This window comes from Schistocerca nitens, chromosome 9 (genome assembly GCF_023898315.1).
Source record: "Schistocerca nitens isolate TAMUIC-IGC-003100 chromosome 9, iqSchNite1.1, whole genome shotgun sequence".
Lineage (NCBI taxonomy): Eukaryota > Metazoa > Arthropoda > Insecta > Orthoptera > Acrididae > Schistocerca > Schistocerca nitens.
Genome location: NC_064622.1, coordinates 437498887 through 437524046, shown reverse-complemented (window position 1 = coordinate 437524046; position 25160 = coordinate 437498887). Strand labels below are relative to the sequence as shown.

The 25160-nt window shown below is 42.2% G+C and overlaps 1 protein-coding gene across 1 annotated transcript in view; it reads left to right on the top strand.

The window, feature by feature from the left end:
- The window catches only part of LOC126204301 (uncharacterized), a 36779-nt gene extending 12352 nt beyond the window's left edge, over nucleotides 1-24427 (top strand). Inside the window, exons 2-3 of the mRNA XM_049938688.1 lie at nucleotides 10497-10732; nucleotides 24324-24427. Coding sequence (XP_049794645.1) covers nucleotides 10497-10732; nucleotides 24324-24427 — 340 coding nt within the window. The remainder of the gene's footprint in view (nucleotides 1-10496; nucleotides 10733-24323) is intronic.
- The last annotated feature ends 733 nt before the right edge of the window (nucleotides 24428-25160 follow it).

Here is a 25160-nt window from a genome sequence, read left to right as displayed (position 1 = left end):
ACTCATTGGCGCCATTAACACAGGAAGGAAACGAGACGCCACTACCGCTATCATAAGGCGCCAAGTTAAGAACAGCAAGACCGTGAGCTGCACATGGCTCAACTTGAAGCACACCTGAGATCCGTTGCAAACAATGATGCAAAAGCCGAGTACAGCACGTCCAAGTTCTGAAAAGGAACAGCCGTGGAAATGACCTTAACTTCATTGGAAATTGAAAAGCTAAACAGTTGAAATGCATCCAGGCCAAAAATATTCGAAGCCAACAGATGGTCGATGACAAATAGGGTAAGGAGCTGGGGAACATGTTTGTATGTTGCCTGGATGACGAACTACCCACAAAGTGGAACGGAACCATCGCCGTAGGTGACCAAATGCCGAGAGGGAGGTGACAACGCAAGGGAGCCCAGGTGAGTATATGTCACAATATCAATCAGGGAGATAGTGGCCCCAGTATCAAACTGAAAACTGACATCCTCAGTAAAAAAGTGGAATGTGAGGAAGAGCTTCCGTGCCGATGGGTCTTCCAGCGGGACGACCGATTGCCAAGCATGTACTGTATCCTGAGGCCCAGTAGGGGTAGGACAGGAGCGAGTCGAGCGACTATGACAAACAGATTGGATGTGGCGCCCCTCCTCACACAGCATGCACGTTTTCCAGCAGTGGGGGCAATCAGCTCAATAGTGTGTGGTATAGCACTGTGGGCAAGATGGAAATGGGCCACGCAACTGGCGACGAGGGGTGACCGGAGGCTCTGATGCCACAGAGATGTTGGACAAAGAGGAGGCCCTATAGCGCTGGCCTCTGTTGGCTGGGCCACATCTGTGTCGAGAGGGTGGAACCCGCAGACACGCATCAATCGCCGCCACTTGGGGCCACACCATGAGGCGCTCGTTAGCTGCCTGAGCAATTTCAAGTGAGTGGGTAATGTGGAGAATCTCTCCCAATGAGGGATTATTGAGTTTGAACACCACAGTGCGGACCTCAGGATCGGGAGCCAGCTGTACCACCACATCCCGGATCAGGGAGTCCGCATACGAAGCCTTACACTGCTGATTGGTGCATGTAAAATAGCATCGACGGCTGAGACCCTGCAAGTCCATGACCCAGGAATTATATGATTGACCAGGCTGTTTATGGCACTGGTGGAACTTCAGCCGAGAGGCGACCACATGGTAGCACTGTGAATAATAGTTTGTCAGCAAAAGGCATATCTCCTGGAAAGAGAGAGCCACAGGATCGGACAAGGGTTCCAACTTGCGGAGAAGAAAGAATGTCTCTGGAGAGGCCCAAGACAAAAACAACAACTACTGCAAGGGGTCATCTGTGACTTGAAAAGCTTTGAAATGTTGTTTCAGCCGATGTAAGTATGTTCTCCAGTCTTCTTTAGTGTCATTAAATGGTGGGAATTTTGGCAGACGTGGGAAAGCATCGGACACCCAAGGAATCAGAAGCTGTTGTGGTGATGCGTCCTGGGCATCGACTTTGTCCATTAGCAACGACATTGACTTTTGTAAGATGTCTAACTGGAGCTGCTGCTGCTGCATGAGCTGCTGCTGTTGGAAGAGCGGTGAAAGTGATCCACAAAACTATTGTCCCATATCCTTAACATTGATTTGTTGTAGGATCTTGGAACATATTCTGAGCTCAAACATAATGAGGTATCTAGAACAGAATGACATACTCCATACCACTCAGCATGGATTCCGGAAACATCGATCATGTGGAACCCAACTCTCACTTTTCTCACGACATACTGAAAGCTTTGGGTCAAGGTGGTCAGGTAGGTGCACTATTTCTTGATTTCTGAGAAACATTTGACCCAGTACCACGCCTATGGTTCTTGTCAAAAATTTGATCATGTAGTGTATCAAGTGAAATTTGTGACTGGATTGTGGACATTTTGGTAGGGAGGACACAACGTGTTGTCTTGGATGGAGAATCATTCTCAGATGTTGAAGTAAGTTCAGATATGCCCCAAGGGAGTGTGTTTGGATCCTTACCTTTCATGTTGTATATTACTGACATTGAAGATAATATTAATAGTAACCTCAGACTTTTTGCAGGTGATGCAGTTATCTACTATGAAGTGTTGCCTGAAAGAAGCTGTATTAATATTCAGTCAGATCTTGATAAGATTTCAAAGTGGTTCCAAGATTGGCAACTTGCTTTAAATGTTCAAAAATGTAAAATCGTGTACTTTACAAAACAACAAACATAATATTGTATGACTATAACATCAATGAATCACTATTGGAACTGGTCAACTCATACAAATACCACTTTGCAGGGATATGAGATGGAATGGTCACACAGGCTCAGCCGTGGTTAAAGCGGATGGTGGACTTTTGTTTATTGGTGGAATACTTTGGAAATGCAATCAGTCCACAATGTAGATTGCTTACAAATAAGTATTGTTCAAATTTGTGAGACCCATACCAAATATGACTAACAGGGGATGTTGACTGTATACAGAGAAGGGCAGCACGAATGGTCACTGGTTTATTTGATCCATGGGAGACTGTCATAGGAACTGAACTGGCAGACTTTTGAAGATAGATGTAAGTGTCTCAAGAAAGCCTATTAACAAAGTTTCAAGAACTGGCTTCAAGTGATGACTCTAGGAATATACTACAACTTCCTATGTATCGCTCATACAGAGATTGTGAGGATAAGATTAGAATAATTACAGCGTGCACAGAGGCATTCAGTCAGTCATTCTTCCCACTCTCCACACGAGAATGGAACAGGAAGAAACGCTAATAACTGGTACAACTGGACATACCCTCTGCCATGCATTTCACGTTGGTCTGCAGAGTATAGATGTAGATGTAGAACTGACTCTGCTGGCATGCCACGAATTGATCTTCAATGCAAACTATGAAATGTGGTGACAGCACTGGTTGTGGATGATGCCTGGAATCCAGTGATGGCACTGTCTAAACGCCCTTCCCCAAACTGTGTGCAGGACATGAATTTTGTGAAAACCAGCACTGCTGGGGGTTGCCTTCTCAACAACGAGAGGTTGAGCAGTGTCCGTGGCTGATGGCCATGCTGGAGCTCGGTCGGATCTTTGGCACCAGTCGGCATCATTCTGTAAGAGCTTAAAAAATATGAGAGCCTCCTTGGCCAGGAAATCTTGTATGTTCTTGTATATTTACATCTTAAACTTTAGGAAAAGGTGTTTTGCGTGCTGTTCGACAGGGGATGGAACGGAGGTGTCGAGATGTGGTGAATGCCCTTGTGTGCACAAAAGCCATTGAAAGATTGCAACATGAATTGATGACCAATGTCTAAAAAATGACCTCTGAAATCAATGTGGACTCTTTCCCAAAGCTGTGTAGTTGTCGGTGAAAAAACCGTGTGCAGTGCCACCTGTTGAATCCCACAGTGACCCTCATATAATAAACAGAGAACATTATGCCACAGAGCCACTGGAACCACAACAGGAGGAGTATACCCCTTCGTTGAGAGGAGACAAATGCCATCTGAGAGGCAGAGGCGATGGTGCAATGCGTAAAACTTTTGAACCAGGTCCAATGCCTAGCCGAGAGGAAGGTCATGTCACATGTGTTATCATGTGTACAAGCCACTGGAGCACAGGATCTTCTACCACAGCTGAGGTGATATGGGAACTAGTGATGGGGAGGCAATCCACCCTATGCCTGGCCTTCTTATCCAGTTGAAAACAAAGCAGTTCCTCCTGGTCAAACAAAGGGTCAGGACCCATGGGGAGCTGGGACAGTGCATGTGCATTTGCTCGCACATTTGTGATGTCAGACAGAAATTGATCTTATAATTGTATCGGGGCAAGAACGGTGTCCACTGCTAATGATGATGAGTGGCTTTATCCGATAAGGATGCCAATGGGCTAAACAGGGAAACCAAGGGCTTATGGTATGTAATTAAATGAAATTTTGTGTCATACAAGAACACATGAAATTTTTATTAAGGCATAGACAGTACCAAGAGCTTCTTTTGACACTTAAGAATAATGTTGCTGAACTTAGTTGAATGTTTTTGACACAAACACAATAGTTCAAAGCCATCTCAATAGCAATGGGCCAGGAGCACCCTCACCTCATACTGGGACACATTTGTGGCCAGGACCAGATGCTTGCTGTGTTGAAATGTTGCAAAACACAGCGTAGAGTGAAGACTACCCACAGAACAAACAAAAGGAGTGCTTTTCTGAAGCAATAGATGTGATGGGTGAATGAGAGTAGCTGCTCTGGGAATAAAATTGTGATAGTACAGCACTTTGCTAAGGAATGCCTGAAGTTTTATAGATTATGTGGACAGGGCAAAGCCCTAATGGTGATGGCATGTTATTCCATAGGAAACACCCTGCCAGCAAATTCCACAATGCAGATAACTTATGGAAGGCTGGAAAAAGTGAGACTTAGTGAGATTAAATTTGAGACCCGCAGCCTGTAGAACATTAAGCAAAGAAAGGAGGTTACATAAGTGACCCACCATGGTAGCACTGTGTCAAAAGTATCATCAAGCTATTTAGTGTAATGAGGGACAAACATGGTAACCTGTTCTAAGAAACACTGAAAGATGCCAGGTGCATTAGTGACTCCAAACATTAGGCATCGATACTGATAGAGGCTGATGCTGTTAACCTTGGCACTGAACACCCATAAGCTTGAGATAGAGACTGAAAAGTAGATTAAAGCAACTGTTTTGATGCTTCATCAAACAGAATCTGGAGGTAGGTTTCAGCCAAGTCAAGTTTTGAAAAGAATTCACACCAGCCGATTTTGTGAGCAACTCCTCTGGGCGAGGCAGGGGGAAAGTGTCTGTGACCCACTGTGCTTTAACAGTGGCCGTGAAGTTTCCACAGTACTAAAGCTGACTGGACACCTTTTTGATTGCTATTGGTGTAGCCCATTCCATTCAATTGAGGTATCTCAATGATGTTAAGTGATCCAGCTACGTCTTAACCTGGTCAGGTGAAGTTACTGGTACAAGTCACACTTGTGCTCTTTTCGAGAGTACAGGAACTGATGACTTCACTGTAGACCACCCTATATAGATATACCACCACCACCACCACCACCACCAGCACCAGTTGCGCCTGAAAATAGTGGGGGTGGACAGAGATTTGAGGGTGATGTGTATCGTGAAATTGTTTATTGAATCCAACGATGTGGCAAACTGATACAAAAACTCAGAACACAAGGTATCCAACTCGTGCTGAGGCATCTGTTCTGACACCAGATGCACCACATCTGTAATAGAAAACTCAAAGTAGCAAAGGCACTGAACCCAAACATTTTAGTACTTGCATTGTTAAGCACCAAATACATAATAGAATGGATAACTGGCTTGTAAACTGTACTGGCTGTGAATTGGCCAGTAATAGAAATTTGCTGCTTGTTATAGCTCACCAACCGATGCTTGAAGCATGCCAGCGTTGGGGACCACAGCCCAGCATATGTCTGAGAGTTGAGCAGTGACACAGTGGCCCCCATGTTGATTTGTAGGATTAATGACTTATCCATCACTTGCACTTCAGTGAATAATTTGTTTTGGCCTGCAGACTGTGGTTAACAAAACAACGAAACAGTATGAATATCAGTGTCTATTGATTCCTGCAATTGCAGCTATGGGGAGGGGCGGGGGGTTTGGGGGGGGGGAGGGTTTGAGATCGATGTACTGCTCTCACGTGATCTTTTCTTTTATGTATGGCAAGATGCCTACCATTTGGGGCAGGCTGCCTGCTTGTGCTGTGCAAAACAGAAGGCATTCACTGATGCTGCTGCCAACAATGTGTTTGTCTTCATCAGCACTGTTGGAGTGTTTGTACTGTGGCTACCTCCTCTTCCCCCAGTATGCTGGACATCATGCACTGGAGTTGCATGCTGTCAACAATGCCGACATCACTCCAAGCCTCTAATCCGTGGCCTGTGGTGTGAGAGACCTTGAATAACTCTGCAATAATCAAAACGTTTGCTAATGTATGGTCTTCAAACTGAAAAGTACATGGACTCACCTCCTTATCTGGGACAGAACGAATGATTGCATCTCTGGCTATGGAGTCTGCATAAGACTCCTGAGACGTAGCCATGATGAACCAATACATACAACTGAGGCTGTGAAGCTTGGCTGCCCAATCTCGATACAATTGCTGTGACTGTTTGTGATGATGGTGGAGTTCAACATGCACAGCATACACTTTCTGCATCCACATCTACATAAACACTCCGCTAGCCATCAAGTGGTGTGTGGCAGAGGGCACAATTCATGCCAAAGTGATGTCCCCTCTCCCCCCCTCCCCCCTCCCCCCTCCCCCCTCCCCCCTCCCCCCTCCCCCCTCCCCCCTCCCCCCTCCCCCCTCCCCCCTCCCCCCTCCCCCCTCCGTTCCATTCGCAGACCGCGCGAGGGAAAAAACGACTGTGTGAACAAACACCTCAGTATGAGCTCTAATTTCCCGTATCTTTTAATGGTGATCATTGTGCAATTTGAATGTTGGTGGTAATAATATAATAATATATGCTCTACATCCTCGGTGAAGACTGGATTTCGGAATTTAGTGAGTAGCCCCTTCCATTTAGTGCACCCTCTATCTGCAAGTGTGTCCCTCTCCAAACTTTATATGAGATTTGTAATGCTCTTGCAATGGCTAAATGTACCAGTCATGAATCTTGCCGCTCTTCTTTGGACCTTCACTATCTGCAAGTGTGTCCCACTTCAAACTTTATGTGAGATTTGTAATGCTCTTGCGATGGCTAACTGTACCAGTCATGAATCTTGCCGCTCTTCTTTGGACCTTCTCAATCTCTTGAATCAGACCCAACCGGTAAGGGACCCATACAGACGAACAATACTCTAAGACTGGATGAACTAACGTATTGTAAGCTATTTCCTTTGTCGAAGGACTGCATCGCTTTAGGATTCTACCAATAAACCGCAAGCTATAGTTTGTCTTACCCGGTACTGTGATAGCACGACAGCAAATGACACATATCATCAAAAGAAAGTGATGCTTTCTTGCAGAGGAGCTAACTGGCACAGTTAAGGGGGTATTCATGGTAAGAAGAGAGCCTTGTAGATCTCTGTGGCAATCTTCTGGAATACCACGAAATTTTGGCAAGGCCACTTCTTGTAAGCATCCCAGGCTTCCACAGACTCATCATGGGAGGGGGGGATGGCAGTGGGTGAATGACTGGTGGCTGAACCAGGATCATCATAGCCAACAACTGTTCCAACACAGGCATATGTGCCTCTTGTTGCAGAAGTGACTGGAGTTAATCCTCCATGGAGAGTTGAATAGCAGAAAGACCACATAAACCAAAAAACACAAAAATTTGACCCTCAACATCATCAAGTTTACATGTCTGGAACACATTTAATAGCTGATGGTCCAGAGGTCCATGCGTGACCTTATAAAGATTCTATCCACATCAGGTTATAATGTAACCACCTTGTTGAGCTTGAAAGTTAATACAGCTTTTAATTCTCAGTGTATGAACATGAAAAGTATCTATTCTCTGCAGTTTTCTCCACCTGAAAGTAATTCATAGGTTCTCTGTACTGTCAGGCAATTTGTATTACATTAATCAATTCTTGTGAAATGATGTGGTGAAACAAAATAATTTGCTTTATAACAGTTTATTGCACCACAAAAGATGTCACAAAAAAGAGTAAAAAATCTATGACAGAAATGAGCCTGACAAAATTTGTAACAAAGCTAAGCCTGTGTGGCTGTTGTAGCCACCGCTTATACAGCTTACGGTAATGGAAGCTTAAGTACAAGTAAAAGTTTAAAGCATTGATTTCATAGAATCAAAAGTTAAATAGTTTTTGAGAACTAGTTGCAGAATTTGGATTTACATTTTTATATAAACTTTCCAAAATAAAGAACATGCAAAAATAAAACAGTTATCACTTGAATTTAAAAACTAAAATAACTTTTTAAGTGCAGATTGGATTTTCTTGCTAATATATTCCCTAGGTCTTTTCATGAGGCTGAACAGTAATAGCAACTAGGTTTTTGTATACAAGTTTTTTTTTTTTAAATATGACTTCCAGCTATGTTTACACTGTCTGTACATTGTTGTGAAAAGAATCTGTATTTCACCAAATTTTAATTATAAAGAATTATAAATCATAATAATTATGTTTTAAGTATGCAAACAAAGTTAAACCAGCCACTCAGCATGGTTACAGTATGTGCTCAACATTTGATACATCACGTATACATCATGAAGAGGTATTGTACAGTTCACTAAGCTAAGAATCATAGTTTTTAGTGTACTTCATGCACCCCCAAAATAATGGACTTAGAAACTATGGGCAGGACTTTGTCCTAGCATGCACATATCAGAATAAGAGTATGTCATACAATAATTTTGATGAGACCTTAACCTGGCGAATTGAATGTTCAAATAACTTACGGGTTTGCTGCCGGGTGACGTCATCGACTACCACTGATATTTCGACAGGAGCACACCCTGCCGTCCTCAAGGCACAAATGCAAGGAGGAAGCAATGTGCAAGGGAATTTAATACCTCGGTTCACAGAGGAGAAACAAGGAAGATACCACACACAGAACAAGTAACCACAGAGTCAACACACAACCAAAGATAACCAGCATCAGAAATATCATAGTGGCTGTTTATCAACAGGTGAGGTAGCACTAATTCTGTCCCTCTATTTTTTGATGAGAGACAGAGCCGGATTCCAAGCAGCATTTAAACAAAATCTGTTTATAAGGTTGCTTGATAGTTTGATTTCAACAAGCAATCTTACAAGCAGAGATGGCGGATTTTGTTTAACTGCTGCTTGGAATCCGGCTCTCTCATCAAAAAATAGAGGGACAGAATTAGTGCTACCTCACCTGTTGATTAATAGCCACAATGATATTTCTGATGTTGGTTATCTTTGGTTGTGTGTTGACTCTGCGGTTACTTGTTCTGTGTGTGGTATCTTCCTTGTTTCTCCTCTGTAAACTGAGGTATTAAATTCCCTTGCACATTTCTTCCTCCTTGCATTTGTGCCTTGAGAATGGCAGGGTGTGCTCCTGTCGAAATATCAGCGGTGGTTGACGATGTCACCTGGCACAAACCCGTAAGTTATTTGCATAATTTTGATGTGTGCTTCTGTTTGTGTCCAGTGGGAATTCATAATTATCATGTCATCAGTAGGCTCCTTAAGTCCTTTTCACTTGTTTTGTTTTTCTCAGAAACAACACAAAGTCTCTGACACCAGTAGCTCAGTCAGAACACAAATATAGGAGGTTAAAAAAGTTCTTTAAATGATCAATGCATGGTAAAATCTTTACAAGTTTGCACAGCATACAATAAAAATGTAAACTCCTCAGGAAATTATATTAATTACTAATTCGAGCATGAGATAAGAGTAGTAACATATGTATGTTCTTAACAACTACAGTATTTTGTTCCAGTTGTGGGGATAGGTGCAGATCACTATGAAGCCAATGTTTACAAAATTAGGTACTAAAAAATGTAATACTAACTAAATTCAGTTCTCTTGTAGTTTTCACTGTGGTCAACATAGTCATTAGTACTTACTGTGTAGAATCAAGGGTAATCATTTTTGGTACTTTCTGTAGCATACCTCTTTCACATGTGTGATGTGGGAACATCTCATTAAAGTCATCATAAGATATATAATATGTTCATGTGTCAACTAATTATTTCGACGTCAAGAACATTGTAAGTTGCATTTGTTTTTTATATAGTGTAGTCAGTTTTCAATGTCAGGCAATGTACTTCAAACTGGTTCTTCATATAATCAGTGCCCATGAATAAATTTCATAGCACATTTCATGTGGTTTTTGCCATGTGATCATTAGCAGTATTTTCTAACTTTATCGTAGGCAGGTAAGATACAAAGCATTTCATAAATATGGTCAGTGAAGTGTACATATAGGTAAATCACATCATATCTCTTTGAATATAAACTTATATCAATGTTGCTTTCACATATGTATAGATCAGCAGTTCCCATAGTGTCTTTCTCTTCACAAGAAAAATTAGATTATTCTATCAAAGTTCACAGTGTTTAATGTTTCTTTCATATGTCCATTAATACATTCTTATACAGGATGAAATCAAATGAGGTACTCTCAGTGCAATAGTGGTGCAACAGTTTCAAGGTATATCCATGGTACAATGTTTATAACATGTAACAATGGTAGTGACATTGTGGATATTCATACATGCATTAGACAACAGCAGATAAGCATACACATTTGTATGATCTCTCCATGTATAAATTATGTAGGTACATGGTCTCTTGTATCAGAAACTGAACAGTACTGAACATTTCTAACAATGTTAATGTTAATTGAATAAGCATGTAATCTATTCTTGATGTCTTTTCATGTGTACAATGCATAAGGAAAGTAAATACGTGTAACATACTTCAACACAAATGATAATAATCCTATACGTATTCATTAATCCATCAGTTTACATAAAATAATCCAACGGCCTTGCGACAGTGGTTTCACTGATTTTTTCCAGATCAAAGTCAAGCAATCGGACTTGGCTAGTACTTGGTTGGGTAATCATCCATGTCTGCCAAGTGGCATTGGAAAGCAAGGTGCACACAGCCATTGTGAGTCCAACTGAGGATCTATTTGACTGGGAAGTAGCGGCTCAGGTCATGAAAACTGACAATGGCTGGGAGAGTGGTGTGCTGACCACATGCCCTGCCCCTCCATACCCACATCCATCAGCTGAGGAAGACATGGCAGTTGGTCAGTACTGTTGGGCATTCCAAGGCCTGTTCGAATGGAGTTATATAAAATAAATTAAAAATAAATTAAATTCTGTTCAGTATAGATAGCTGCTTGCCAGACTTTGGTGCTAACAGGAATAAGTTACAAGATTTTGAAGTGCATCAGAATATGTACAGACTTCAAGTGTAGGTAGGCATATATATCACATATAGCAAAGTGTAACCATAATAACATGATAAAATAGTAAAACCTATACTTTACTGAATTACCTTCTCAGACAAAGTTTTAAAAAACCTCAAATGTTATTTACATCATTAATAACGATCTGGCAAAAACTTTAAGTATAATCCTACAGCAGCTTTTTAAATTTCAGTTACAAATTGTGTTTCTGAATAGTAGTGTTCCATTGTGTTCATTACTTCTTCAGATAAAATACTATATGGCAACAAAATTGTTTGGTATACTGTCAGACAATGCAATTCCCCAGATATTTTCTACATCAGTAAAAGTTTCCCTGGTTTCACTATAGACTGCGCCCCCCCCCCCCCCAAAAAAAAAAATACTTCCTTAAGTTTTATTCTATTTAAATACTCTAGATTGCTACAAGAATTATTCAGTTGTTGTAAAATATTTTAAAATATTTAGGAGCTATTTTCCTGTCTCTCAAACATTTTCCAGAAATAATGGTTCTACAACTTTCTCATCTCAAGACATGTTCTGTTATGAATTCATCAGATATAGTTTGTATACTTCTTCACATTTCTATCAGATTCACAGTAAGTACAGTTCAGTACAAACCTTCATCTTATTTCCAGGTACAAACATATAATTTATGACATAGCTGATCATCACACACCACAGTACAGAATAAAGTTCCCTACCACAATGCAACCTAATCATAATCATTATCATCATCTAAATACCATATATTCATATATCTTATCTAAGCTCATCAAACTACAAAGAAAAATCCCTCTGTATTAATCGCAGCATACAATATACATAATCCTGCTACATCATATCTTCATAATACTCATAAACAACTTCTCATGTTTCACCATAGATCCACAACTTAATGTCTCCATATTACAAATTATTCTGACCATAGCGTATCAACCCTCAAATCTCTATCATTCAGCATATATTCAACACTTTCAAAAATGACAAAAATGTTTTAACACATTTCAAATATTATTCCAGTTCACACACAAAGTTACTCACACAAAACATAATTTTCACCTTTTATGTGGTCTGACAAATAGTCTCCTCACTCTAAACATTGTTCACAGTAAAATGGACTTGAGGTAAAAGACATGTGTTCTTTAGATTTGAAATTTTCAGTGTAGTATTCTCCCCTCGTACCAAAAACTCTCATTATGATAGTTTTATTTGTTTGCTGACCTTAGATCTTGAAAATTACAGTATTTATCTAACAAGCCTGACATCCTTCCTTTACAGGGTAAATGTTTCCTTAGTGTAGTGGATGGGTGCCAGGAGGTGCCGTATTCAAACTTGTCCGAGCTTTTCAAATGGTTTATTTTCCACTACAGAGCTTCGTTGACCTCGGTCTGCATCACATGCCCTGCATTGCTGAGGAAGTACCCCCACCGGCCTGTGCAACATACTGTGTCGAGCCAGCCTTGTACGCCAGCTGTAGAGTAAAAATTACGTCAGGATGGCTGCGCTAGCAGCTGACTCAGCGGCCACCGTCCCCGTTGACGCCGCACTGCTCTGCTGGGAGCCGTAGCTGGCCTCACTGCTGCTTCTTCCTCAGCTGGTGTAGCTGGGAATGTGGTGGCAATGACCGCTCCCGTTCCAGCGTCCGAACCTGCGGCCCTCGCCTTTTAAGTCTCCGGCATGTGTCGGGTGCCGAGATGACTGTCCACGGTAGTGACCCGAAGAGTGGTCTGCCCTGGCTGGCTGCGGACCCCGTGTCGGCCTCAGAGGGTCGAAGCAACAACCCACCATGGATTGTTACGCTGTCGCCCCATCTGTTGCCGTGTGTCGCTGGTGGCGTGACTTGCCCTGCCGTCCAGGAGAGCTGCCACACTTGGAAGAATCTCATTAGAAAACTACATCTATTTATACTCGGCTTCACAGCTCTGTTTCGCTAACGCATCGCTCCGAGACACGTATGCCCCACACCATGGTTGCGGCAGTGGGCCCCTTCTTCCTATAGCTTGCGACATGTGAACCACTGTGTTTACGCTTTTCAGTGGTTCAATGACCCCTGTGGCTTCCATTCCACTTCGCAACAGCTGGTCAGCGTAACTTACTGCAATCCAGCCCGCACCCGGCTGTAACGTGCACTCTGAAATACTGCACCAAATCTAACTTCCCCACTTCGGAAAGACCCAGTCCCTGGGTCATCCTTTAACTAACTCTCAAACTTGTTTGGATTGGCACTTACGACATGCTTACTTACTACTAGAAAACTTAAATGTGGTCTAGTGCCCCCTTAAACCATGACATAAAACAAAACGTAAAAATTCCTTACTGGGTGACCACTGCTTGATCAACCCCTTACCTACTCATCTCATGCCCTCGGTATCCAATCCTCTTGGACTTGGACTACCCTTGGTTCCCTTTTGGAATTAGCTCTCTGCCTGATCAGAAAGAAAACAACACATGACAAAGTTAAGGCTGCGATGCCACTTGGCACCGTGGTGCTCAAAATGATCGCTATTTGCCGTTGCCTTTCCCTATACTGCATGACATGTTGAACAAGCTGTTTGGCTGATATGCACCCCTCTTGCTCTATAATGAATTTGTTTACGGATCTCAACAGACCTGGCTCCAGAGTTTGATTTAACAAGGTCAGATTCTGTCTTGGCAAAAACTCTAAAGTGGTTTCAGGCCAGTACAGCTGTGGCTGCGTAACATTCACTTGTGTGACTCCTGACATTGACAGTGACAGGTGAAAGGTTGGTCCTATTATGTTACACTCAGTTCCATTGATTAAAATTCCACTTCCTTGGAGCTCCATACGTTTCGCTTCCGTAAACACTCTTTGCTCAAAACAACTTGCTACTAGTATCAGAGATCCAATGCATCCCAACTTGTTGCAAGTTCAATTTTGGTTCCACGACGTCCTTCAACAGTCTATTCCTTTCCCCGTGGCTAAAAATAACTGCACCATGCACGTGTCCCATATTTGTAGCTTCACGGATTTTCCTCCAACATTCACTATTTTTGATTCAAACACCGATTGTGTGACGACTTTTATCCTTAAATTTACATTATATGAACTGGTGCAATAAACACAACTTTCCTGACCCAGCACTCTCAATAACTAAAAATTTAAACAAGAAATCGTACGACTCTGACATCGTTCAACACATATTTATTATGGCTATGCCGCAAAATTTACTCCGACATATTTATTTCTCCAACAACACTCCACATACGTCATATGCTACACTTCCCTTTTCAGTGACCTGAGGACACTGATCACCATCACCCTTCCTCTTCAAAAAGACTGCTGCCCCTAGCAGGCTTACAATATTCGAAAACACACATAAAATACAATGCCTAATTAATCCACACAAACCCAATTGATACATGTCAAGAAAATAAAAAAAAAAAAACTCTGCAAATACTCTACTACTTTCTAGAACGCAAAGCATATGATACTTCATGTTGTACTATATCTTCCTGATTTCCTCTGTGCGTAGCACCTCTCTCCACTCTCTCTTTCTTCCTCTTTCCTTCCTGTGACATGCCTGGAATCACATCCGGGCAACCCTTAAATGGCCGTAATTGCCCAACGTGTACTATCGTGGTTCTAGTTGGCAGCTGAAGCTTAACATTAACGTGAGATGTAGTTTCAACAACTTGGTATGGCCCTTGATACCTCATGAGGAACTTCTTAGTTTTCCCTTTTTGCATTTAGGGACTTGACAGCATTACCCATTGCCCCACCCTATACTGCGGTAAACTTCCTTTCCGCTTTACTGTGTCTTCCTGCCTTTCCAAAACCTTCGTATTTGCCTTTTGTACTCATTTCCAAACATCCCGAATTGTTCTTGCGAATTGATGTACAGATTCACCAGTCCTTCCTTTCTGTAGCTTCACTAAATCAAACGGTGACAGCATTTTTCGCCCATACACTACCTCATACAGAGACAAACCGGTATTTGTATGGACTTTTGCATTTTATGCGCATAGAATATGCTTCAAACACTCATCCCACTGACGGTGATGAGAATCCACATAAAAACTCAGCATCTTCCCGATTGTTCTGTGTACCCGTCTGTCCTTCTTTTGGCCTTTGGATGCAATGCGCTCGTCCTCAACTTCTTTACATTCAACAATTTACGCAGTTCCTTCATTAAATTCGACATGAAGTTGGTCCCTTGGTCAGTAATTATTGTCTCTGGTACACCAAACTTCAAAATCCAGTTGTTTACTAACACTTGCACGACCATTGCTGCCCGTTGATTTGGCATAGCCACCATCTCCACATACCTTGAAAAATGGTCTATTATTGTCAGAACAAATCTGATCCCCGATGGTGTTCGCCTAAAACGTCCTAAGACATCAATCCCTAGGAAAGAGAATGGACATGTTGCTTCCGGTAATCATTGTAGCTGTATCTGTTTGCGACTCAAATCTGCTCTCTGCGCACATGGTATGCAATTCTTGACATACTGATCCACATCTCCTTTCCTACCTCTCCACCAATACCTCTCCGCCACTCTCCTGTTTGTCGCTCTACATCCTCCATGACTGGATAACACACGATCATGTGCTTCCTTTGAAACCTCATCCCTCAACTTCGCTGGCACTACTACCCTTGGCCCTAACTTCATTTCCCTGCACAGAAGACCATTGTACACATTAAACTGTGGCTGCGTCTGATACAATTTACAATCGTTGTCCGTGTCCTGTATTTTTTGGATCCTTCAACCCCAACAACCACTTCAATGCAGCATGATCTGTCACTACCCGGAATCGTCTCCCATATAAATAAGATTTAAAATATGTGATTCCATAGATTACGCTAAGCATCTCCCTCTGTGTTGTTGAGAAATTATTCTCTGCTGCATTTAACTGCCTAGACGCATAGGCTACAGGATGTTCTTTCCCAGCAATTTCCTGACTAAGAACACACCCTAATGCTTGATTTGATGCATTGCATGCTAGTATAAAGTCCTTTTCAAAATCTGGAAACACAAGAACCGGACTTGATGTTCACACTTCTTTCAGTCTGTCAAACGCTTTCTGACACTCTTCTGTCCACTCAAATTTCACACCCTTCGGTAACAATCGCGTCAACGGCTCTACTAAATCTGCAAAACCCTTCACGAACTTTCGATAGAAATTGCAAATTCCGGTGAATGACTGCACTTCCTTAACTGTTTTCGGTTCCCGGAAATCCCTTACAGCCTGTACCAACCTTGGATCTGTTCGCACTCCGTTCTTACTGATAATATGACCCAAATATTTTACTTCTTCTAATGCGAAATGACACTTCTCCAGGCTCATCAAACAAGCTGCTCTTAACCTCATAAAGACTTCCCTTAACCGCTGTCTATGTTGCTCCATACTACTTGAAAACACTATAATGTCATCCAAATAGAAAAGATACTGCTGTGGTTTCAAACCCCTCAAGACACTGTCTAGCAACCTCTGAAACGTTGCCATTGTGTTTTTCAAACTGAATGGCTTTCTAATGTACTGGTGATGGCCTCCAGGTGTACAGAAAGCAGTTTTTGGACGATCCTCTGGAGACACCTCTAACTGATGATAATCACTTGTCTAATCCATCGTAGAAAAGTACTGGCGCTGTCCTAAGTTGTCCAAAGTCTCCGATATGTTTGGAATGGGGTATGCATCCGTTACTGTCTTATTATTGAGGTACTGGTAGTCACAACAGAACCTGTATTTCTTAGTTCCATCCGCAGATTTTTTAGGCACAACAACAATGCCTGCTCCCCCAGCAGCTATTGCTATGCACTATAATACTGTCCACAAGCTGCTGATCAATGAAATCCTCCATAATCAGCTGTATGGTTTACGGTAAACCGGTGCTTCATTCGCTGTTGGTATCCTATGTTGAACTAATGGCGTTGCTGGTAACGGCCCTTGTGGGAAAAAACAAATCCTTAAACTCCCATAATAATTCTTCTATATGCTCTCTTTCTCCTCCTTTCAAATGCTTAATTTTGTCACGCAATGCAGTTGCATTGGCAGTTAGTGTTTGATCGCTTCGCCTACCTCTCGAACACCAGTCTTCATCATCTGGCACATCCAAATTTGCTACTAAAACTCTTTTCCTCAAATTCGCGTCTACCGCGCTAAAATTATCCATGTTCACGGGAACTACTCGCCCGTTGTTCCCCTCCTGTACGCGTACAACACTATGTTTCACAAAACAACCCAGTGAGCCCAAATCTTCATTATCCTTCAATGGTTCAATAACACATACTGTACCCACAGGTAGATTTGACTCCACACTTACCCAAAGCGACTTCCCGGTGCCACCAGACACACACTCACGCGAATTAAGCCTTAATGCTAATGTACGTGGTTCAATTGGTTTGTTCATTACGTTGAACGCCCCATGCGACAGCTCTGCATTGACAACAGTTTCCCCTAGTGGAAATAACATTCCAATAAGTTCCACAGTTCGTTGTCCAAGGTCAATTTTGGCATGATGTTGACGCAAGAAATCTACTCCTAGGATCATGTCGTAGCCTTCGCTCACCCATGGTACTACCTCCATTCATGCATTAAATAGGACCTTCTCTATGTCACCGACCCCAAAGGCGTGACCTCCTTATCCCCCACTCCACGCAATCTATAACGTTGTGGGTCTATCTTCATTCGTCCCACTATATTCTTAGTAGCCATTGACACTTGCGCCCCTGTGTCCAACAAAATCTTAAACTTTTTAGTTCCTACAGATCCTACCACTGAACATTCCACCTCTGCATACGTGTTCATAGCATTGAAATTAAACGGGAGCTCCTTTAGTGGGGTCTTGGGCCCCCTCTGTCATTTAACGCTTGTCCACCTCTCCTATCTCCATTTCTCCATCCTCCACGCTGCTGATTTCCACCCCTTCCTCTGTTCCTTGGTGACTGGGTACATTGCCTCTGCACATGTCCCGTATGACCACATTTATAACATTTTATAATTGCTGCAAATACTGTGTGCCTCTCGCGTACTCCTGTTGCCACGTCTATTTCCTCACACTGAATTGCCAGCTGAATGGCCGAATACAAATCTTTTGGAGTTCCTTCACGCACTTTCTGTGACATATGTGCTGGTAACTCTCTCAGAAATACATAAAGTGCCCTTTGCTCGGCCTTGTGCAACAGAACGCTATTCACTTCATCGCTCTGACCCAACTCGTAAGTGTACTCATTAATTTCCCTTATCCTGTCTACAAATTTCTCCACCGTCTTCCCCTGTCTCTTTGTCATTGTACTTAACTTCTCCCTAAAGTACCGAGCACTATTCTGTTTCTTGTATGTTTGTAAAAGCCCTTCCTTTAACTGCTTAAACTGTCCTGCCTTCCTTAAGGCCTCAGAACACCTTACATATGTTTTCGCTTCACCCGTTAGTCTAATCTTGGCTACATGTAACAATTGCTCATCATACCAACCATTCATCGCAGCTGAAATTTCCAAGTCCTCCACAAATGAATGCACATCCTCAGATGCCTTGCCAGAAAACGGAATAATCAAACTCGTGGTGGCTGGATCAATCTCGTGCCCCCTAGGCAACAATGACTGATCAGATGCGGTTTCCTGCTCACTTCTAGATGTTAATTCATTTCTCAACTGTGTATTGTCCACTGTCAATTGTGCTATATTTTCCATTAAAATCTGTACTGCTTCTGGTTCCGACACACCTTGCGTCCTTGACGCTGCTGTTGTGTTGCTTTTGTTCTCAGTTAGTCCTGAAAAAATCATTTAAGTACAATAACAATCTGACTTCCTACAAGTCCATATCATCATGCTCAATAACATCATACTAAAATTAACACAAAAGTAATTAAACGCCGCCCACATCTCGTGGTCGTGCGGTAGCGTTCTCGCTTCCCACGCCCGGGTTCCCGGGTTCGATTCCCGGCGGGGTCAGGGATTTTCTCTGCCTCGTGATGGCTGGGTGTTGTGTGATGTCCTTAGGTTAGTTAGGTTTAAGTAGTTCTAAGTTCTAGGGGACTGATGACCATAGATGTTAAGTCCCATAGTGCTCAGAGCCAGCCATTAAACGCCAGAAAACAATGTTATTCCCTGAACATACTAACACTTATTCTGACAACAAAAAATACTATGCCCACGCAAACATCTAAAATGTGGCTTGGCAAGCTATGCTCAAAACACCAACAAGAAAGAAAACGTCCAACACTCAAAAGAACAATTTTGACACCACTCACCACATCTTGTGACTGTACTGCAGGTGGTGGGCTCGAACATCATACTGGACAACGACGTCCACTATTCTGACACCAAATGTAGTGGATGGGTGCCAGGAGGTGCCGTATTAAAACTCGTCCAAGCTTTTCAAATGATTTATTTCCACTACAGAGCTTTGTTGACCTCAGTCCGCGTCACAGGCCCCGTATTGCTGAGGAAGTACCCCGAGCGGCCTGTGTGCAATGCTCTGTGTCGAGCCGGCCTTGTACGCCAGCTGTAGAGTAAAAATTATGTCAGGATGGCTGCGCTAGCAGCTGACTCAGCGGCCACCGTCCCAGTTGACGCCGCACTGCTCCGCCGGGAGCCGTAGCTGGCCTCACTGCTGCTTCTTCCTCAGCTGGTGTAGCTGGGAATGTGGTGGCAATGACTGCTCCCGTTACGGCGTCTGAAGCTGCGGCCCTCGCCTTGTAAGTCTCCGGCATGTGTCGGGAGCCGAGAAGACTGTCCGCAGTAGCAACCCGAAGAGTGGCCCGCCCTGGCTGGCTGTGGACCCCACGTCGGCCTCAGAGGGTCGAACCGACGACTCTCCGTGGACTGGGACACTATTGCCCCATCTGTTGCCGTGTGTCGTCAGTAGTGTGACACGCCCCACCGTCCAGGACAGCTGCCACACTTGGATGAATCTCGTTAGAAAACCACAGCTATTTATACTCAGCTTCACGGCTCTGTTTCGCCAACGTTTTGGTCCGAGTCACATACGCCCCACACCACAGTTGCGCCAGTGGGCCTCTTCTTCTTATAGCTTGCAACATGCAAACCGCTGTGTTTACGCTTTTCAGCAGTTCGATGGCCCCTGTGGCCTCCATTCCACCTCGCAACCACTAGTCAGCGTAACTTACTGCAATCCAGCCCACATCCGACTGTAACTTGCGCGCTCTGAAATACTGCACCAAATCTAACTTCCCTATTTTAAACTGTGGTGCTGCTACATTAGTGTTTCCAAAATTTGTGATCTATGTAACTTCAGTGAACCCAGACACCATAGTATAGCAAATTTAAAAAATATTTTGTCTTAAGACAGCCAAAATGTACTTTTTCAAACTGCAACACAACTTTTTCACTGAATAAGCATACATGTAAAGGTACCTTTCAATTGAATTAGCGTAAAATGCCTGTGGTGATAAACATGTTAAATCATTTCTTTAGTTTAATGAGTTGAATTGAAATTTAATTTCACAATCATACGTGTCTTTTGGACAAATAATAAACAAATTTCTCATTATTACCACTGTGTAATTACACTTGAAATATCCTACTAACACCTACCGAAGGAACACAGTATGACAGTAGGAGATTACCTGAAGATTGAGAGGATAATTAGAAAAAGGATGTTTCTCTGGAAGATGAAAATTTTGAAGTAAGATCCACATCAGCTCAGAACTCTGTGTTGGCCAAACACATCATATACAAAAGAAAGTATATGCCCCTTGTGTCTTTAAAGGAATGGTGTACACAAATTGTCACTATACTCAATCTCATCTGTTTTTACTACTAACATGAATGTCTTTGGAAGCACTTGTTTTGATTTGACATTATATTATTAATATTTACATAACTGTTATGTACAACATCAGAACAATTTGCAGTTTCATTCATGACATGTGTAACAGTTTGTTTACAAACATCAACTACTGCCACACTGCCTTAATCAGAAATGATGTTTTTGGTTTCTTTTAACAACATTACATTTCCAGCATTATTTATCTGCTCCAATTCTACATTTACAGCACTGTTTTCTGTAGATCGTAAGTTCCTTTTCTGCTTCCATGGTCAAAATATTGAGCTTCATAGTGACTTTTCTAAATTTTTTGCTTTGTTGTACATATGTCCAATTTAGCCCCCAATGGCTGTTTTAGTCCTTTTCTTGATGACTCAATTTCGTCACCCAGTGACTTGATTTTACTAGCCAAACTATTATTTAATTTAGCCATCACTTCATTTTGTTGACTGGATTGTTCCTTCTTAAATCTTATAAAACTGTTCACAAGCATTGTTTTAATAATTATGTAAACATTGTTTTTCTTCCTCTTTCTTTATTTCAATGATGATTAATTTTGACAAATTGCCTATTGGCTTTTGCCTCGGGTTCTTTGACCAACATTTGTTTGATAATTTTTCTGATGTTGTGCCAGCACAAGTGGCTGACATTGTCAAAGCCTCACTCTCCATTGCTGCTGATGGATTGTATTATTCAAGCTTGTGGCAGTGCATTATATGTACCTAGTGTGTCAATATTCAAGGGCTTTTCCGTGGTCATTTCCACTGCGGTTCTTCCCTCACTACCTGCAATGGTTGATCTCTTCAGCACGGGAATCCAAGAGCCATTCACATTGAGGCTTTTTCCTTTCTTGTTGAAGCTGTTGTCATGTTTGCATATATGTATAGCTTCCCTGAACAAGTGGGTGTAATAGTGCTCTTCTACGGCAAGGGCTTTCGTGATAATGAATTTCACTGTGTGGTCAGTCAAATAGTGCGTGCTCCACCAAGGCCAGTTTCTCTACCTGCCACAACCTGCAGTGCTGCTTGTTTTGGTGATCCTGGTGCTGATTGATGACCCAATCATTCCAATATAGACTTTTCCATGTGTACATGGTATTTGGTATATTCCCAATATTTCATGTGGGTCTCTTTTCTCCTTGGCTGATCTGAGACACTCATTGATCTTCTTTGTTGGTTTATAAATAATCTTTATGTCATGTTTATGCACTATGTGGCTGTTCCTATCCATCGTTCTGGGAACGTATGGCAGAAAGGCCATATCTGACATTTATTTTTCCAGTGTGTCACTACACTGAGTGTTTGATTCTGTGACACTTCTTAGGTAACTGGTGGAGTACCCATTGCTCCTCATACTTTCCAAGTGTTGCAGCTCACAGCTGAGATGCTGCAGCTCACTTATTCATCTTACTTGCATAATGAGTGTGTTAATCATGCCTCTTTTTCTGGCTCTGGTTGTGATTTGATAGTTTGTGGACGTATCAGTCTGTACGTGTCAGTTTTTGATACACACTGTATTCCAGGTTTTTCACCATTTTTCATGTCCAGCACATCTAGAAAGGTTAACTGTTGGTTCTTTTCAACCTGTGTGGTAAATTTTATGTTGGCATGGAGACTGTTGGGTATTTTAGGAAGCCACAAAACTGTTCCTTATCACGGCTCCACACAACAAAGGTATCATTGACGTATCTGTACCACATCTTAGGTTCACAGTCTGCCAAGTCTAGTACCTGTACTTCAAAATGTTCCTTGAAGAAGTTGGCCATTACTGAACAATGTGGACTACGTATGGCGTTGCCTTCCAGCTGTTCATAGACATTGTCATTCCACATGAAATAGCTCACTGTGAGACATGCATGAAGGAGCTTGCTGTTATCATGCGGGAAAATGGAACCGATATATTCCAGAGAATCATTGAGTGACACTTTGGTAAACAAAGAAACAACATCAAAGCTGACCAGGAGGTCATTTGGTGGTGCGGATGAAGCATAGAGGCTAAGTGTTTTGCCAGTTTATACATCAGTGAGCCAGGAGCACTAATAATCAGTCATAATGGAATTCTTCTGAATCTTTGGTAATCCATACAGTGTATGTCTGCTGAGAGAGAAGATACCTTGATTAACTGATTCATATTCCATGTGATCAGCTGCATCAGATCTCCACTTAGTTTTTGGCTCTTCTGCTTATAATCTTCAGTGTTCATTATGAGGGCTATAGTTCCCTTCCAGGCAGTACCAATATTCTCTTGTTGGCAGTAAGATTCTTGACAGGTTGTAATCCTTCTATCTTCAAGTAGCAAGCTTGTGACATTGCTCAATGTAGTATCTTGGCAGTTTCCTTTTGTATTTCCTCAGCTGTTCCACAAGGAAGGGCCTGAATGACAACTTTGGTATTAGCAGTGATACCCCCCTTAGGTACCAGTCTCTAGATGACAGCAAAATTCCCTCCTTTTTGAAGGAGGGACTATTCCTCTTTGTTCAATTGTCATTTGGTGTGATCGGCCACTGTGCAAGACATGTAGAGAATTGCCATGTCAGTCTGCTTCTCCCAGCTTGTAAACTTTTTCTTCTGTTGCTCAGTGTAGCAGTTGAGTTCATTCTGCATGCTTCTGTGAATGATGCTGTCAATCTTGTCCCAGTTGTGTGTCGATGCATGCTGTTACTTAGTCAATAGGTGTCCAAAAGTTCCTCATCCTTTCTTGTCATGTGTGTCCATGTTGCATGAATTCACTTATGAAGAATGAAATGAGCTTTTCTTTGTGAGCGAATTAGTGCAGTGCTGAGACACTTGGCAAGAACTTTTGGAAATTTTCTCTCAACTGTGCCAATGTCGTTGTCGTTGGGTCACCTGTGCTGACTGTCCAACAGCAGGGATCTGGCAGGTGCAGTCCTCCTTTCTTGTGCACCAATGCCTGTGGCACAGCTCTGCAGAAGAGAGGAGGAATGTGAGTGCACACCCATGCCACCTGCCATTGCAGCATTTTTATGGTGCCAGCGGTGGCCTGGCGAAACAAGAGCACCACCATCACCTGCAGATAGTACCACAGTTGGCAAATACAAACGCGTCAGGCTGCTGCCAGTGTGGTATCGTCCACTTACATCTTCTCTGCCGTATGCAAACATTCTTGAGTCAGTCTACCTCTGTGCCAGTGTACATTCAGTTGCCAGTGATAGGACTCTACACCTGGTCAGTTAGTAATTGTATTAATGATCTAATGTTTTCATTATTCGATGTGCAGTTATCAGCCAGCATAATATTTGTGTGTGAGGTGGTAGTCAATAAAGACTGAAGATACAACAATATTGTTGTGGCTTTGACAGTTGTAAAGGCTTGCAGTGTAGGTACAGGTCAAACAGTTGTGATTCTCTTTCCAAATGTCCAAGCAAAATATGAATTAAATGACACTTATTTTGTGAACAGTAATCTGAAATATTTAACATTCAGTGCACAGTCTGTTCTAACTGCATCATGTGTTGCTCCCTCTGTTATATTAATGTCCACCTTATGCTTATGTGCTACTGTTTGCATAACGAACACTGAATATATATCAGTCTTCTATAGTAATTGTTTTACAGTCCACTTCTACTCTCTCTTTGCCTAAAATCTTTATCAGGTCATTCACTCACTCATGTTTACATTGTGTCAATCATTATCCAATCTAGCATGTGGTCTTCATTCTATAGGATTCCCTCTGGAGAATAATAAGGAGAGAAGAGAGGAGACACCAGAGAAGAAGAAGGAGACAAAGAAGAAGAGATGGTATGGCACAGTGATGTTGTGTTCTTAGTAACCAGTACTCATTAACAAATAACAGTTTCTGCAGTTGCATTTTAAACTCTTCACATCACTGCACTTCATGTTTCTGATTCACTGATAAATTGACACTGTGGCATATTGTTATCGAGATGGAGCCGCGCGGACCGTGATAAGACGACTGAGACCGTGTGGCTACCCCGCGCGGCGTCGATCCTTGGTTGGGCAGCTTGTTGCTAATACGAGTGCACGTACTTAGATAAAACAAATCGCTAAGTAACGTGCGTAATATAAATGAGAACTTGTTGATGGTGACATAAATATGCCGAAAGATGCCTAGGCAAGTAAACCGAAGAATTTACGTTTTGCAGACTAGGTGGAACACAGTCCTATTAGCATACTGCAAACACGGCCACTTTAGAACATTACAAAAGGGAAGTACGGTTTCTTGGGGAGTAAACATCATTCACCAGTTTCGAAACAGCTTTAGTTCAAAAATACTTAAATGGTCAATAATAATACGTTTAACAATGAAAATTCGACTAGTTAATGACAATGCTCTACATGTTATTCATATCCAAGAGACTATTGAAACGGGTCATCGCCTGTTGTAGAATTTGTCAGTCGAAGGTTTATCACAGATGCTTTTACGGAGTTTCCTGGCTGTGACAGTATTGAGAATTGTGATGTTGCGTCGGTGGAGCTCTTCCACAGAATGCTGCCGGTTCTCTTTAAGTGTGAGTACCTATAAATTCCAGTCAATAAAG